The 15,305-nt window shown below is 38.1% G+C and overlaps 1 protein-coding gene across 1 annotated transcript in view; it reads right to left on the bottom strand.

Annotated features, from left to right (window-relative positions):
• sema6bb (sema domain, transmembrane domain (TM), and cytoplasmic domain, (semaphorin) 6Bb) overlaps positions 1-15,049 on the bottom strand; it is a gene marked incomplete at its 5' end in the record, with an annotated part of 112,044 nt that extends 96,995 nt beyond the window's left edge. The window contains 2 exon segments of the mRNA XM_014002896.1: positions 11,515-11,629; positions 14,922-15,049. Coding sequence (XP_013858350.1) covers positions 11,515-11,629; positions 14,922-15,049 — 243 coding nt within the window.
• Between the last annotated feature and the right edge of the window lie 256 nt (positions 15,050-15,305).

The following is a 15,305-nucleotide window of genomic DNA, read 5'->3' as shown; positions in this document are numbered from 1 at the left end:
TTTTAATGCTAATACTAGAGCAAAAATTAACATTTTATTTTTGCAGATGGCCTTCTGTATTTGAACATTAAACCTCCTGCACTGAATTTTCTGCCCAGTCCCAAATTCAGTCCTGTAATTGAATTTATGAATGATTTAATCAAGTGCTTACACTGAAGCTTTCATGCCCTCACATGCTGCCCACACATGGTTCAAAACCTAACACTTGTGCATAAATTCTGAAAATTCCAAACGTGACTTTCCTGCTCTCTGAATCTGCTGATAATTCAGTGGTGACCTTTGACATCCCTGTTAAAATCACCCAGTTAATGAGATCTGCACTGGGTGCGTAACAGCTGTCGCTTGCATATTGATTAAAGCTTTCCTATCTGCTGGGATGGATCTAAAGTATGGGCTTCATCCCTGCACAGGGCCACGCTCTGATTGGGCTTATCTGTAAATCTCCAATAGCCATGTTAGTGCAGCAGTATCGATCGCATCTCTCATCCAGCTCGGCCATCTGTGCTGCTTGTTTGCTCTTGGTTTCACCTTTTCTTTGACAGATGGAGAGGTTATCCTGAGTGTATCCCTGTACTAGTGCCCACTCATGTGATTTCCCTTTCAAACTTGGGTGTGTTTATCTACAATGTGTTTGCCCACATCTGATTTTATTGAAACAGCGAGCAGCAATATGTGTGTGTGCTTAATGAGACTACAGGTACCACCTGATTAATCTTCTCCTGAATAATTTATCTTCACTTCCTGTTTTTCTGTTTAAAAGATTACCACACCTTGTCAGGCCTGCAGAGAATATCTCAGTAAAGAAAAATAATACCACCAAACACTGGCATTTCTGCTGCATTTCTTTGGGATAAATCTTGTGTCAACAGGAATTGAATTTGAGTTGCTAAGATTGAATCTGAATGTGCATAATTTGAAATTGAATGCATTGGTTTGAAAATAAATTTCACTAAATAGAAACTGAATTTAATGGTTTGAAACTGAATTTAAAGTATTGAATTTGAATTAATTTGCTTTGAAACTGTTTTTGTTTATTAAAAATTCAGTTTGACTACTTTCACTTTCAGTTCCAAAATGCAGATTTTTGTGTCGCACATCCTGGTCCTTGAGAAAGTCAGCCAGAGCAATCAAACACAGATCCACAGATTTATGTTTCACTTTGGTGAAGTTTCCCTTCTGTATGTAACAGAGTTGATGCAATCCACCATAAAAGTGACAAGAACAGACAGTTGTTTTATTGCAGTGATTAATTTTACCTTTAGAAAATGTTACATTTACATCACATCATGGATCAGTCGTCAGCAGCATCTGATCAATATGTGATCCATGATGTGATGTAAATGTAACATTTTCTATAGGTGAAATTAATCAATGTAATAAAACAACTGTCTGTTTTTGTCACTTTTATGGTGGATTGCATCAACTCTGTTGAAGGAAAACTTCACCAAAGTGAAACATAAATCTGTGGATCTGTGTTTGATTACTCTGGCTGGCTTTCTCAAGGACCAGGATGTGTGACACTAAAATCTGAATTATGGAACTGAAATTGAAAGTACAGGTAGTCAAACTGATTTTTTAATTAACCAAAATACAGTTTCAAAGCAAAGTAATTCAGATACAAAACTTTAAATTCAGTTTCAGATCATTAAATTCAGTTTCAATTTAGTAAAATTCATTTTCAAACCAATGCATTCAATTTCAAATTATGCACATTCAGATTCAATCTGAGCAATTCAAATTCAATTCCTGCTGGCACAAGATTTATCCCATACATTTCRGTCAAACTTGACAACAAAAGCGGTTTTCTCTAAAACCAAAGTTATTTGAATCCATAGTGGAGTGTTTTGGAAACACAAGGCTTCAGTGTGAAATTGCACATGCACACTAGAGACAGCTGCAGTTTTTCTGCACTTGTGCGAGTAGATGAACAGAAACAATGGTTGATAGCAGAGTGCTGTCTGTGATACTCTTCRTTTTCAACATGTGGGAGTGACCCAATCTAATTTGCTGTTAAACAAACATTCATATATTCAGTGCTTGAGACAGAAGTGTCTGTATGCATGCGTGTCATTGAAATACAAAAAWCACAGTGCCAGCTAGTGATGCGGCATGGAAACTACTTATTTAACAAGCACAGTGTGACTTTTCCAGWTATTGTTTACATGCAAACAGGACCTTTAACCAGAGTGGTTCAGAATCAGGCCTAATCTCATTAAAGCTGCCTCAGCATTAATACTATGGAGGCTGGCAACAGACCTTCCATTATGAAGAGGAGAAAGAATTATTTATGCTGCTGCATCTCTTTCTTCCTTCATTTCCACTCCCATCTGTTTCAGGTAGTTTGAATGATGCAAAGCCTGCGGTACCCATGCTTTTTTGTTTACATGCTTGTAACTTTTGCAAGAACTGCATGTAGTTGAGGGATAGTTTTAATGACACAGCTAAAAACAGAATATTAAAACACGCAAAGGGAAAAAAATCACTAATTGATGAGCAAGGTTAGGGTCAAGGCTGATCACTGTCAGCAGAATTATACAAAACTTAAAAAAACATGTYCTAATGATAACATTTTACTTATTTGCTCAGTTGAATCCAACTTTTTTCTTTTTATCTTGACTATTTAGAAAACAAAACAAAAAAATTACAACATACCTCATCTGACTGGCTCATATTTTGTTCCCTGAACTCTTAAATTATACATTTTGCTCATTTTTAATCATTTTTTAAGAGTATATAACATGCTCATGCTTTCATTCTTACTTTAATAAYATCTCCTGTCCTTTTAACCATGGTGATAGAAAGTTGACATTTGTTTCACATAAACTGTCAACAATTCCTTAAGTTTGAACTCTAGCAGGTCATGGACCTTCTCATTTTGGTCTGACAGGCAAAAAGCACACTTGAGGTCAAGACCTCCGAAGCATTCCCATATATATTATTTTATTTTATTTTATTTTATTCAATTTGTCTTTTTTTATCTTACTGATGCAGCTGAGTGATTCATTGTAACCAACAGTACTATTTTTATCTGGTAACTTTAGAGGAGAAGAACATAAAAAAATTWAAATAGATATTTTTAACTGAGCACACAGGCAGTTCTTCTGCTGACTGAGGGAGAATATTCTTAAGAGTCAGTTTGAATAATTCAGGGTGTCTATTTGTATAAAAATCATTTTAAAAAGAATGAGAAATTGGAATCTGTTTAAACTGAAAAAAATATATGATTTAGAAAGTATTATCAAATATCAAAGTTCAGGTCCTGAACTTACAGATTGTTGAAAACAAATATGTCTGCTTGATTTTAATAGCTAAAAATACAGATCTAACTCAAATATAGAACTAACAGACAGAATAAACATGACTGAAAATCCAGTGGTGGAACCAAAACCAAAAGCCAGAACAGTTTTTCATWATGTTTAATATGTTGTTGTTATAGTTAGGTTGTTTGATAAATACAGACATCCAGGAGTTAGAGACTCACCTTCTTCTATTTTATTTTTTATTTTTATTTACAGTTAATGATTGTGTATTGAGTAAAGTTCCATCATAACTCAACTTACTGAAGTTTAACCTCTAATAAATTAATATTTCTGAAAAAATATTATGCAAATAACTTCCTGAGGCCTGTATCCTGATGTTAATGATTCCCATTTTAACGTTACATATTGCAGATAGCAACATGTAGTGTGCCTCATATGCATACACATGATACACAGGAATTTTATTTTGAAATCATAAGTCTCAAAAAGATGGCAGCAATGTAGTTYCAGCTATGTTTGGAGTCAGTCTTCCACAGACTTAATTATTTAGCTCTGACTTCCACATTTATCACTGSATTTATTGTGCAATTTCGCATTTCCTGCACACGATTCTCCTCTGTGCTTTGCACCGCAACAGACCTGAGCAGAGCGGAGGCTGTATAAATAGGGGTACAAAGGAATGGCTGCAAACTTTGCACCGCATCTAGTGTAAATTAGGGGTTAGTTTGGTTATTCTAATTCAGGGGACTAGATTTTAAGTTTTTTTAATACAATCTATATCTTTATTTTTAACTCCTAATTGCTCAAAAACAATGTTTGTGTTCATATGATGTAAGTAATTCTAAAGGAAATTATAAATGCACACCAAACAAACACTTGAGATTCAGAAAGATACAATTCTGTCGGGGTCAGTGGGGTGGTAATGCTGCTTTAAAGACATTTTTAAAAAGCATCCATTTTTCTATGGAAAACAAAATGCATTTATGCATTTCACAATGTATAATTCCTCCTCATCAGCTTAGGTTTACCTTCTTAASGCAACAAAGAGATGTGCAGGAGGCTTTCTGAGGACTAAAGTGGTGGAGCTACCGTGAATAATTACCTTCCAGCAAAGCACTCACTTGTGATGATTCCTTGTTAGTATAGTGGAAAGTAACTCAATGTCACTTGGGTAAATAGAGTTCCATTCCCCGACAGGGTGAATTATTCTTAATATTTTATTTAATCTATGTCCCCTGCCAAAAATGGCTCTTATTCTCCCACACTAACAGAATTTCAGCCCTAGGGTTGAATGAGCAAATAGGTGGGAAAAGGGGAGTTGAATTTCTGGCACCAAGTACAAACAACCCAGACAAAATGAAAGAAGTGGCTTAWGGATATTAACATCAGGGCTGGATTTCAAAGTCATGTTATCCTTCATACACGCTAATATAAACTGATACTAAAATAAAAAGAACAATGGTCTCAAAATGTGTAACCTATTTTCAGCAGGTAAGAGCTTGAAACACAACAGAAAATTAACCTTTTGAATTTATTTGAATCTGTTATCCCTGACCCCTAATTTACACTACATGAGGTTCCGCTCCACTCCGGTCTGATCTCCGCAGCGAACACACAACCATTTTAATCAGTGAGAGTATTTACACTGACTCAGCATGGTAGCGCAGGGCGTAATCTACTTTGTAGATTGTAGTCAATCTACAAAGATCACATTGAACCAACAGGAAAAGGAACAAGCTCAACATCYGTATTTTCAAAATAATTCACAAAAGCCAGACTAATTTTGTTGAAATCCTACCTATTTTGATTTATCGTTCTGTTTGAGAAGCAGATGGCAACATGTAGCATGCAGCATATGTGTACACACATGATACACGTGGATTTTATTTTGGAATTAGAAGTTTCAAAAAGATGACAGTGATGCAGTTTCAACTGTGTTTGGAGTCAGTCTTCCACAGCATAAATTATTTTGCTCTGACTTCCACATTTATCACTGGGTTTATCACACAATCTCACATAACTTCGCACTGGAGCAGAGTGAACGCTGTATAAATTGGGGTGCAAACGAATCGTACACCGCAGCGGAGCAGAACCTCATCTAGTGTAAATTAAGGTTTAGCTATGGTAAATGGACTGTATTTATATAGCACCTTTCTATTCATCCTGGACACTCATCAAAGTGCTTTGACACTACAATCTGTGCCCTCATTTACCCATTCACACAGCACTCTATTAGGTCTCTACAAAGCCAACATAAACTATGGAGACCAATCAGTGCCAAGCACATTCATACACTGATGGGACACACATCAGGGTGAAGTGTGTTGCCCAAGGACACAACAACTGAGGCAGCTGGGCGGGGATTGAGCTGGCAACTTTCCGGTTCCAGGACGACTCCCCTAACCACTCTGCCACAGCCTCCCCAGCTATAGGCATAGTGACTTGTAGACCTTCAATGACTCTGAACCCAGAGAATCAATCAGATGATCCCAAATATCAATGTAATCTGACCACAGTGTTTCGTCATTCTTTTGTCCACTTTGTAGAGTTTGTGGCTCAGGTAACACAACTTGGTCTAAAGTATAAAGTAGCTTCACCACATACTCCCATGAATTGGGCTAAATTCTCTTGCAAATTTAGACAAATCTAAACCATCTGATAACAAGTGACTATTTTTCTCCCATCTGTTATCCATTGTTTGCTTTCTGCCCTCTAGCCTTGTTACCGCACATGCACAAATAAGAGAACTTCTGTTTAAATTCTTGACCATCYCTATTGTCAGATCAAATCATTCATTTGCAAATTCACTGAAAATAATCTCTAATTTTAGTATTGGTTGAAATCCAAAACTAAAAGTGGCCACTTTTCAACACAAAAACATATCACGTCTCTCTATCTTCAATGGAACTTTCCATTGATTTCCATTCATCTTTCATTAAWTTCTAWAACCCAACCCTGACCCTTACCTTAAATCTAACCACCCTGAGTGCATACCTAACACTAAAAAGCTAACCCAAACTCTAACTCGCTCTCAATTCACACCTTAGTCYYAAGCCTGACCCTTCACCCTACCAAAAAAATAAATAAATACTTTGAACCTATAGCGCTCAGGCTTTGGGCCTGGTAAGGGTCTGCGCGTCCTCAAAAGGTAGTATATTTTGGRAAAATGGGTCTTACAAGGTATCAAATGCTACAACAAACACACCCACAGCTCAAGTATTCTGGTCTTTATAACAACATAGTTTCTTCTCGACTGTCAGCCATGAAACACTTGATAAAAGCAGAACACCAGCTGACCTTAGAGGTCAGTGTCTGTGGGCTAATAACTCACCTCCAACCCCGACAGTAAGTCTGATTCTTTTAACACAAAATGAGAACACATACACATAAGGATAATAAGAGCACAGCCCTAAAAGAGCTATCTTTGTTCTTTCATTATCAATTGATTAGCACTCTTAAATTGGTCTTTAATTTGAATGGATTAGCTTTTCAGATCTGACTGTGGGCTAAAGTCCACAGGATCCACAGTTGCTTATCTTAACAGCCATGAAAAAGGGTACAACGCAGCAAGGTGCTTACTCCACTTGGCAACAGTCAAATACGTAGTTTAATTTCATTTAGCAAGGATGGGAAAAGGACAGGAAGGGGTGGCTGCTCTCAGCAAGAGCTTGAAGCAGGGATTTAGTGCTTCTTGCAGTCTWGGGAGCAGCTATGCTAATGGTGACAGGATTTGGGGATGAGTGAGGTGTCTTATCAGTGCATGCACTCTGCTGGAGCTTTTGGCAGATATACCTGCCAGTCCAGGTACTTACTTAGTTATTCATTGTGCATTTTACCACTTTGCTGTCCTGCAGCCCTATTTGCAGTTCAAACGTGTATTTTCACATGAATATTTTTATTTTTCAGACTGATTGTTTTCTTTTGTACACTYAGCTGTATTGCTACAAAACTTAACACTTGAGAAACTTTCTTTCTCTATTCCTCTCWTGCAGTTCTTTGCCCTGCTTTGCTTTATGTTGTGTCAGTCCAATTTTTCACTACCACCTGGTCAACTGGGACATCCAGATCAGATTACCTCACCTACTTAGTTGAAATTTTTGCAGCTGTAAGTCATAATAAAGGGTTTTGTCAAGTGTTTCCTGGCTCTGGGGATATTTTTAAGTCAACTGAAATGAGCACAACTTTCTTGAGATGTTTTCAGTTTGGTTTAAAAACCTGCCACGGAACTGAGCTGTTAAAGATGTCCTTTTGGCCTCAAATTTGGTCATTGTGTTGTTTTGATTGTGTTGACTTAACTTCCTTCTACACAGTGGATCCTCCTATCACACCTGAAGAACTGGGTGGGCATTCAGGGGGCTGCTCTAGTGTGGTCTAAATCTTAAAATCTTATTCAACAGAAAGAAACTTTGGTGTTTGTGTTAGAGCTGCTGAGTCCACTGTGTCTCTTACAAGTGGTGTCCCTCAGGGCTTTGCACTTGGTCCTYGTCTCTTCTCTCTGTAGTTACCTCGTAGTTCTATTTTTCCAAAACATGGTATTGATTTCCATTTTATGCTGATAACAGTCACATTTATCTGCCACTAAAACAGGAAAAGCAACACTCTGTGAAGCAACTTCTGGAATTTGTTACAGAAATCAAGGCATAGATGTCGCTCAACTTTTTATATTTCAATGAACACAAAAATTAAGTATTGTTGTTTAAACCCATTGGTGCTTCCAAAGACCATGTTGATTTGGGTTCTTTATCTGAATCAGCAAACAACCTGGGTCTGAGACTGGACAATGATTTTAAACTTGGTGCTCAGATTAAATCAGAGGTCAAGTCACGTTGAAAACTAATCAAGTTCAAACAATTTTCTTTCACTGCGTCACTTTGAGATTTTAATCCATGCTTTTCTCTTGACTCATTTTGATTRCTGCATGCACTTTGTCTCAGCTGAGTCACTTGTTACTTATACAACTTCAGCAGGTTCAGAGCTGCTGCTCACCCTTTACCAGGTACCAGAAAGCRAGAGCACATCATTCCTGTTTTATTTTTATTTTACTGGCTTACACCTCATTTCTGATTGATTTGAAAGTTCTTTTATCTGTTTTTAAAGGTCTTCAGTCTTGTTCCACAACCAAGGGCTAATATTCTATTTCAATATTGGGGAGGTCAGTAAACGGGGATTTTTTTTTGTTTTGTTTTGTTTTTGTGTGTGTGGATGTGAATTTGTTTCTGGTGACATTTGGGGGCAATTTAAGACAAAATGCCTACATTTGTGGACAACTGGTGCATTCAGGGACAAAAGTCGGTCCTCATTTGGTTTAAATGCCATTGGTGGGTTGGGGGTTCAGTTTAGGACCAAGGTGTGAATTGAGTTTAGGTTAATTTTAGGGTCAAGTAGGTACCTGTGCGTTTGCCTTAGGGTTTGTGGTCAGGGTTAGGCTGTAGAAATGTAATGGAAGTCAATGGAATGTCCCCAATTATATAGCTGTGCAAATGTGTGTGTGTGTGTGTGTGTGGGGGGGGGGGGTCACTTAAATGACACTCAAATATACTGTTGTGAACTGAAAATGTTTTATTGTATTTGCCAGGTCCATTTGCAGAAACTTTAACAACAGGGACGCAGTGTCTTTACCCCGTGCCAATTTTTATGTCTCTTTGAAATTCTTGCCTCAGCTTCCCAGTTACACAGCCATATGACTAAMAACACTGAGAAAATTTCAGCAGCTTGGATTTGGTCCAATCCTGCCCCACTGTGACAATTTTATGATGTTCTGAAACTTCGAGCAGATTCAAACAATCTTCAATGAGCAGCCAACAAAAATCCAGCCAACCAATGTGCTTGATTAATACCTAAGTGATTTCTGAAACAATTTATTTTTTGTTGTTATGGTTTATTRTGTTCAGTATATTTTTCTTACTGTTCATTTTACGTGTCACTCTTTGGCCAGTGGCAGTTGTTTTTGAATTTGAATTATTTAAATTGCATAATTTATGTTTGATAACAGGCTTCAAGCCAAAGTATGTTGCATTTTATGCACATTTTTCTAGTTTTCTTTATATTGCTTAAARGTATAGCTTCCTCAAACTATGTTTTGGGGGGGACAATTTTATTTTTTTCAAAATTGGGGCGGGGGGTGTCTGGACCCACCTATGTTTTATTTTGTTCTTTTATCAGTGTGCAGCAATATACTGTGTTGCTTTTTTAAAGTGCTTTATAAATGAAGTTGTATTGTATTCTAACGTTTAGACTGCACTAGCTTCAGCTGTCTGGGGTGGTTTTGTTATCAGGCTACATAAGTGCAGACAGAATGGCTGGAACCATGTTACACACTGTGAAAAATTTACTACTTAAACTCAGAAGTGATGTCAGACCAGCTGGAGACCAGGGACTGGGTCATTTCCTGGATCACAGTTGTGTCTCACTGAAAACTAAAAGAAAAAAAGGGCTGCATGTTAAAATAAAACATTGTCCTGCAATTTATTTTTAACACGGGGCAAAAAGGCAAATTCCTTTTTTCTGTCTATTCAGGATGTTTCAGGTCAACTTGTCCAGTAAGCAGGGGATGCTCCACTTGGTGAGTGTCTTGTCCTTGTGTGGCCTTCTTGACCACCACAGCTGTGATTTGTCAAGGATCAGCACATTTCACCAGACTGACACACATATGGAGATCATCAGCTCACGGAGACAAAGCCAGAGAACGCTTGACCTAACATTTGTCAGAACATATTATCTGCCCTCAGTAGTAGCTACTGTACCAGTTTTTATGAAAATCTGAGAAGTGAATGGTGCGGAAAAGTATTTGAGGCAGATACCTGCATCTAAGTCAAAAATAATGTGACCARGGGGTGCTTGAATGATCACTAGTATCTTATCTTTGTGCCAGCAACATTTTTCAMATTCAGTAATCCTGTGTGAGCAGCAGCCTTGTAGAAAAAAAAAACTAAAATACTTTGCTTTTGTAAAAACTTCAGCTCATGCAAGATGAGGCATTTAAAAGTTCAAGAGGCAGTTCTGAGAAATAAAWCACCTAATTATTGTTTGGGAAAATCAGATTAAGCTCTGAAAACTCAAACTATTATTTATTGTCTTTCTCTGTTTCACATTAGACACTGTAGTTCCAGTCTTGTTTCACTGGTTTCTGGTTTGGTTTATTGCTATATTTGTTTTCTGACTCATGGCCATGCTTCAGCTCGAAAAATGATTGACCGACCCAAGGTCACTGACTGACCTAAGACAAATGCAACTTTAGGGTCTGGAAAAGATCATGATTTAATTTAAAATACAGCCTTTCGTAACATTGTATGTTCTGTAAGCCTCATCAGTATGCAACTGTGTGACGTGGTGGAATATTAATTTCGTGCATTCCCAGCTTTTACAGTTTGTATAAATGTGATTAGGGCTTTGCAATGCTGGGGGGAAAACTGACATGTCAAATTTAATTTGATCCTGAGACAAATATTATACGTATATGGCAGCACGGCAGATCAGTGGTTAGCACCGATGCCTCACAACAAGAAGGTCCTGGGTTCAATTCCCTGTTTGGATCTGGTGTCTTCCTGTGTGGAGTTTGCATGTTCTCCTTGTGCTTGCGTGGGTTTTCTCCGGGCGCTTCGGTTTCCCCCACAGGACAAAAATATGTACTATAGGTTGCCTTCAGGCCCAGGCCTCCCTTGCAAAAGAGATCAGCGATTGCAGTGAGATTTTCCTGGTTAAATAACAGGACATGGTAAATGGACTGAACTTATAGAGTGCTTCATCAAGTCTGTCTGGACCTCAAAGCGCTTTACACTTACAGTCACTCACACATTCACACACTGATGGCGGCAAACTACACTGTAGCCACAGCTGTCCTGGGGCGCACTGACAGAGGTGGGGCTGCCATGCACCAGTGCCATTGGACCCACTGATCACCATCAGTAGGCAAGGCGGGTGGAGTGACTTGCTCAAGGAAACAACAACGGAGACAGCTGGAATGGGGGATCGAATCGGCAACCTTACGGGACGACTCCCCTAACCACTCTACCACAGCTGCCCCATAAATAATATACACAAGTACGCCAGTCATTTCAAAGCATGTGGCCGTTGCATTTGGCCACTTCAGTATCATCATCGGGGGCTCCTTTCAGCTCGGGGCGCTAGACAAATGCCTTGCCAACTGTATTGTAAACCTACATAACAATTTATGAACTGTGCCTTTAAAGCTAAAGCTGAAAGAAAGACATACAGTATACTATAGTATTACGTGTCAGAGTTTGTTGGGAAATACCTGGCTCCGATGTAGAGAGTCCGATTGACCTGGATGATCCTCTGGATGTGTAGAGGCTCATGCCTCAGCCATGTTCTGTGAGGTCGGCCCAGAAAGACGGGGTATCTTCTCACCACTGATGGTAAATTAGAGACAAAAACACACAATGGTTGGCTGTGTTTTTCTTTGACAAAGATTTCATGGCAGCAAAAAATATGATTTGTTTTTTTTTTTTTTTTTTTTTTTTTTTTTTCTGCAGGTTAGCAGATACAACAGGTGGTTAAGGTGAGCCCTATAAAAAGCCTTAAAGAGCCGTACCTCTACAAGTCAAAATTCCTTCATATTAGACTTTTTTTGTTTGCTGACTGACCAAGATTAAACTTACATTCTGTTTCTTGTTGATTTGTTGGATACAGATACGTGCTTTGACAACTGATAAGACGTGAATCAAAGGAGAAGAGAAAGAACCAAACATCAAAAGGCAAAACAAAATGTTGAGTCTTTTAGAAGACATGGTACTCCTTGTATTGTGGGAACAAAAATCCTGAGGGAGGAGGATCCAAGATGAGAGAATGAAAACATTTTTATCCATCATGTTGTACTAAAGATGGCTACAGCAAAAATAAAGCAAACATAAAATCAGATACAAACTGAAGAGATTAAAGAGGAGGACCAGTATGTTTGTCTGTCTTTGACCCCTTGACTGAGGTTTTTGGAGATGGACCCATGAGATTAATCCAGTATATTAATTGAATGTATGTTTTTGTTTTAATGGTGGTAAATGCATTTGTTATTGTGGTCTGTAACATTCTGCATGGTGTATATTATTCTTTATATATAAACTGCATACAACTATTTGGATGTGTTCAGGTTTTAGGAAAGTCCAGAATTTAAACCGCATGGCTTGGCCGAAAAAAACCTGCATTTAACTAAGTGCTATGATCTGGGGTTGAAGCAGTTGGTCAGCAACAGTTTGTGCTCAAAGAATGTGGTCAGCTGACTACCTGGAAATACTGAATGAGCAGGTTATTCCATCAATGGAATTTTTTTCTTCCCTGATGGCACGGACATATTCCAAGATGACAATGCCAGGATTCATCGGGTTCAAATTGTGAAAGAGTGGTCCAGGGAGCATGAGACATCATTTTTACACATGGACTGGCTCCACAGAGTCCATTGAGAATCTTTGGGATGTATTGGAGAAGTCTTTGTGCAGCAGTCAGACTCTACCATCATCAATGCAAGATCTTGGTAAAGAATTAATGCAACACTTGATGGAAAACACTCTTGTGACATCACAGAAGCTTATCCAAACAATGCCACAGAGAATGCTTGCCCTAATCAAAGCTAAAGGCAGTCCAACAAAATATTTTAGTGTGACCTTTTTTTTATTTTTATTTTTTTGTGGCAACTTCTTTTTTGGCCAGGCAGTGTATTTAACACTAGACCTAAACTATGTTACTAGACCTGTCCTATAATACTAGAGCTAAACTATAATAACAGACCTAAATTATAACTAGACCTGTAACTAAATCAGTACTATAATACAAGATCTAAAGTATAAAACTTGACCTGTAATATAATACTAGACCTGTACAATAATACAAGACCTAAACTATAGCACTAGACCTGTACTCAACCTCTACTATAATACTATAACTAAACTATAATAGTAGGTCTGTACTATAGTACTAGACCTAAACTATTATACTCGACCTGTATTATAATACTCAACCTAAACTGTAATACTAAACCTGTAACTTAATTTTCGACCTGTACTATAATACTATACCTAAACTATAATACTAGACCTGTACTTTAATACTTGACCTGTACTATAATACTAGACCTGTACTTTAATACTTGACCTGTACTATAATACTAGACCTGTACTTTAATACTTGACCTGTACTATAACTATGACTAAACTATAATAGTAGGCCTGTACTATAGTACTAGACCTAAACTATTATACTCGACCTGTATTATAATACTCAACCTAAACTATAATACTAAGCCTGTACCTTAATATTCGACCTGTACTATAATACTATACCTAAACTATAATACTAGACCTGTACTTTAATACTTGACCTGTACTATAATACTACACCTGCACTTTAATACTTGACCTGTACTATAATACTACACCTGCACTTTAATACTTGACCTGTACTATAATACTAGACCTGTACTTTAATACTTGACCTGTACTTTAATACTTGATCTGTACTATAATACTAGACCTGTACTTTAAAACTTGACCTGTACTATAATACTAGACCTGTACTTTAATACTTGACCTGTACTATAATACTAGACCTGTAATAATGGCAAATCATTAGCAAGAATTACATCATTTAACAGAATAAATATGTTCACCTAAATACTCTGCAAGTACTTCTAATATTTAATTGGATTTTTTTAATAAAAACATTCCTACATGTATGAAAACAGCTTCCTTTTCCTTAATAAAAAATAATTCATAAGTTGGGGTTCATAAGTTACTCCTAAACAGGATCTCTTGTGTCAAAGATTCCTGTGGTCAGTGAACGCAGCAGCAGCAGTTTTAACCACCTCCTTGTTTGCCAGAGAGGAAGGATCTACTTTACAAAGAATACAGTACAACAAAGAATGTCTGAAACACGTTACTTAAGGTGTTATTTAATGCATTACTTCACTCTGTATAATGAAACACATTTGTAATTCTAACCACACAGCATTTTCGAATCTCCATTAAATTGTGGAGAAACAGAGCGGCAGCACTTCAGAGGAAGTAAGAGGTCTGTGTGCAAATTCAATCACCAGAACTTCACCGTAATTCAGATGACATTTCAGTCAGTTRCCATACACTAATTGCTTCTATCTATCTTGGGACATACTGCAATTCTTTTCTTTTTATTCTCATTCAGTGTAGCATAAGACTCGCTGTTTTTTTTTCTACCTGCTGTTAATCTCAGCTGCTGAGTCTCATGCAGCAGATCCAGTATGGATTTCTGACAATGTCTACTTTGTATTGAAGGGTCTGGACTGTGTTGGGAAACCATCAGTCATTGTTATTGAACTGCAATCAATCAAAGTCTGGTCAGAGCTGGAGACAGCTAAGCCGATGTGGAGACGCAAAGTCTGAGAGTTGGAGGAGCTGCCTCTCTTGAGGGTCTAATATGTTTGTAGGGGGAGTCAAGAATGCCAGGGACCCTTCCTAAACTCTGGTCTGAGTCMTGGAGGTGGCCTCAAACCTCCTGACCTGAACACCCTTGGTGTGAGAGCCGGCGTGACCTCCACAGCTTACAGCACGACCCTCCTCCGTACCCTTTCCTCTCAATTCATCATGGTGTGTGCTTGGCAGCGGCCCAGCACTTCACACTGTGTGTGTGGGAGCGAGGGAGTGAGAAGTTCCATGTCGAAAAATKCCAGGAGGTCATTACCTTCAGTGGGGATGAAGTTGAGGGGCCCTGGCTCCTCTGGGAATGCGAGGCTAGACGTTCGGAGGACCCAACACACCAGGAGGACGCAGGACGAGACCACCGCTGCCATAGCAACACAACTGTGGATTCTGTTGATGAACAAAAAGAGAAAATGACTCAATATTTACAAAGGCAAGAAATACAGATAAAAAAAACCTTTTTATGTGTCTGTAACTAAATGGTTATGCACAAAAATATTTCTTTGTTCTCATTCAACTTCTATATTTCTTTGCTCTGAATGCAGTTAAATCACTGGAGAACGTGTCACAGCACTCTGACACACTGAACACCACCAGGAAGACAGAGAGAAGCGGCTGACATCTCCGGTAAGACGAAGGGGAAAGA

The sequence above is a fragment of the Austrofundulus limnaeus genome, unplaced genomic scaffold (assembly GCF_001266775.1).
Source record: "Austrofundulus limnaeus strain Quisiro unplaced genomic scaffold, Austrofundulus_limnaeus-1.0 Scaffold15, whole genome shotgun sequence".
NCBI lineage: Eukaryota > Metazoa > Chordata > Actinopteri > Cyprinodontiformes > Rivulidae > Austrofundulus > Austrofundulus limnaeus.
The sequence above is the reverse complement of the archived record's forward strand: the minus strand, read 5'-3'. Positions and strand labels throughout refer to the sequence as shown.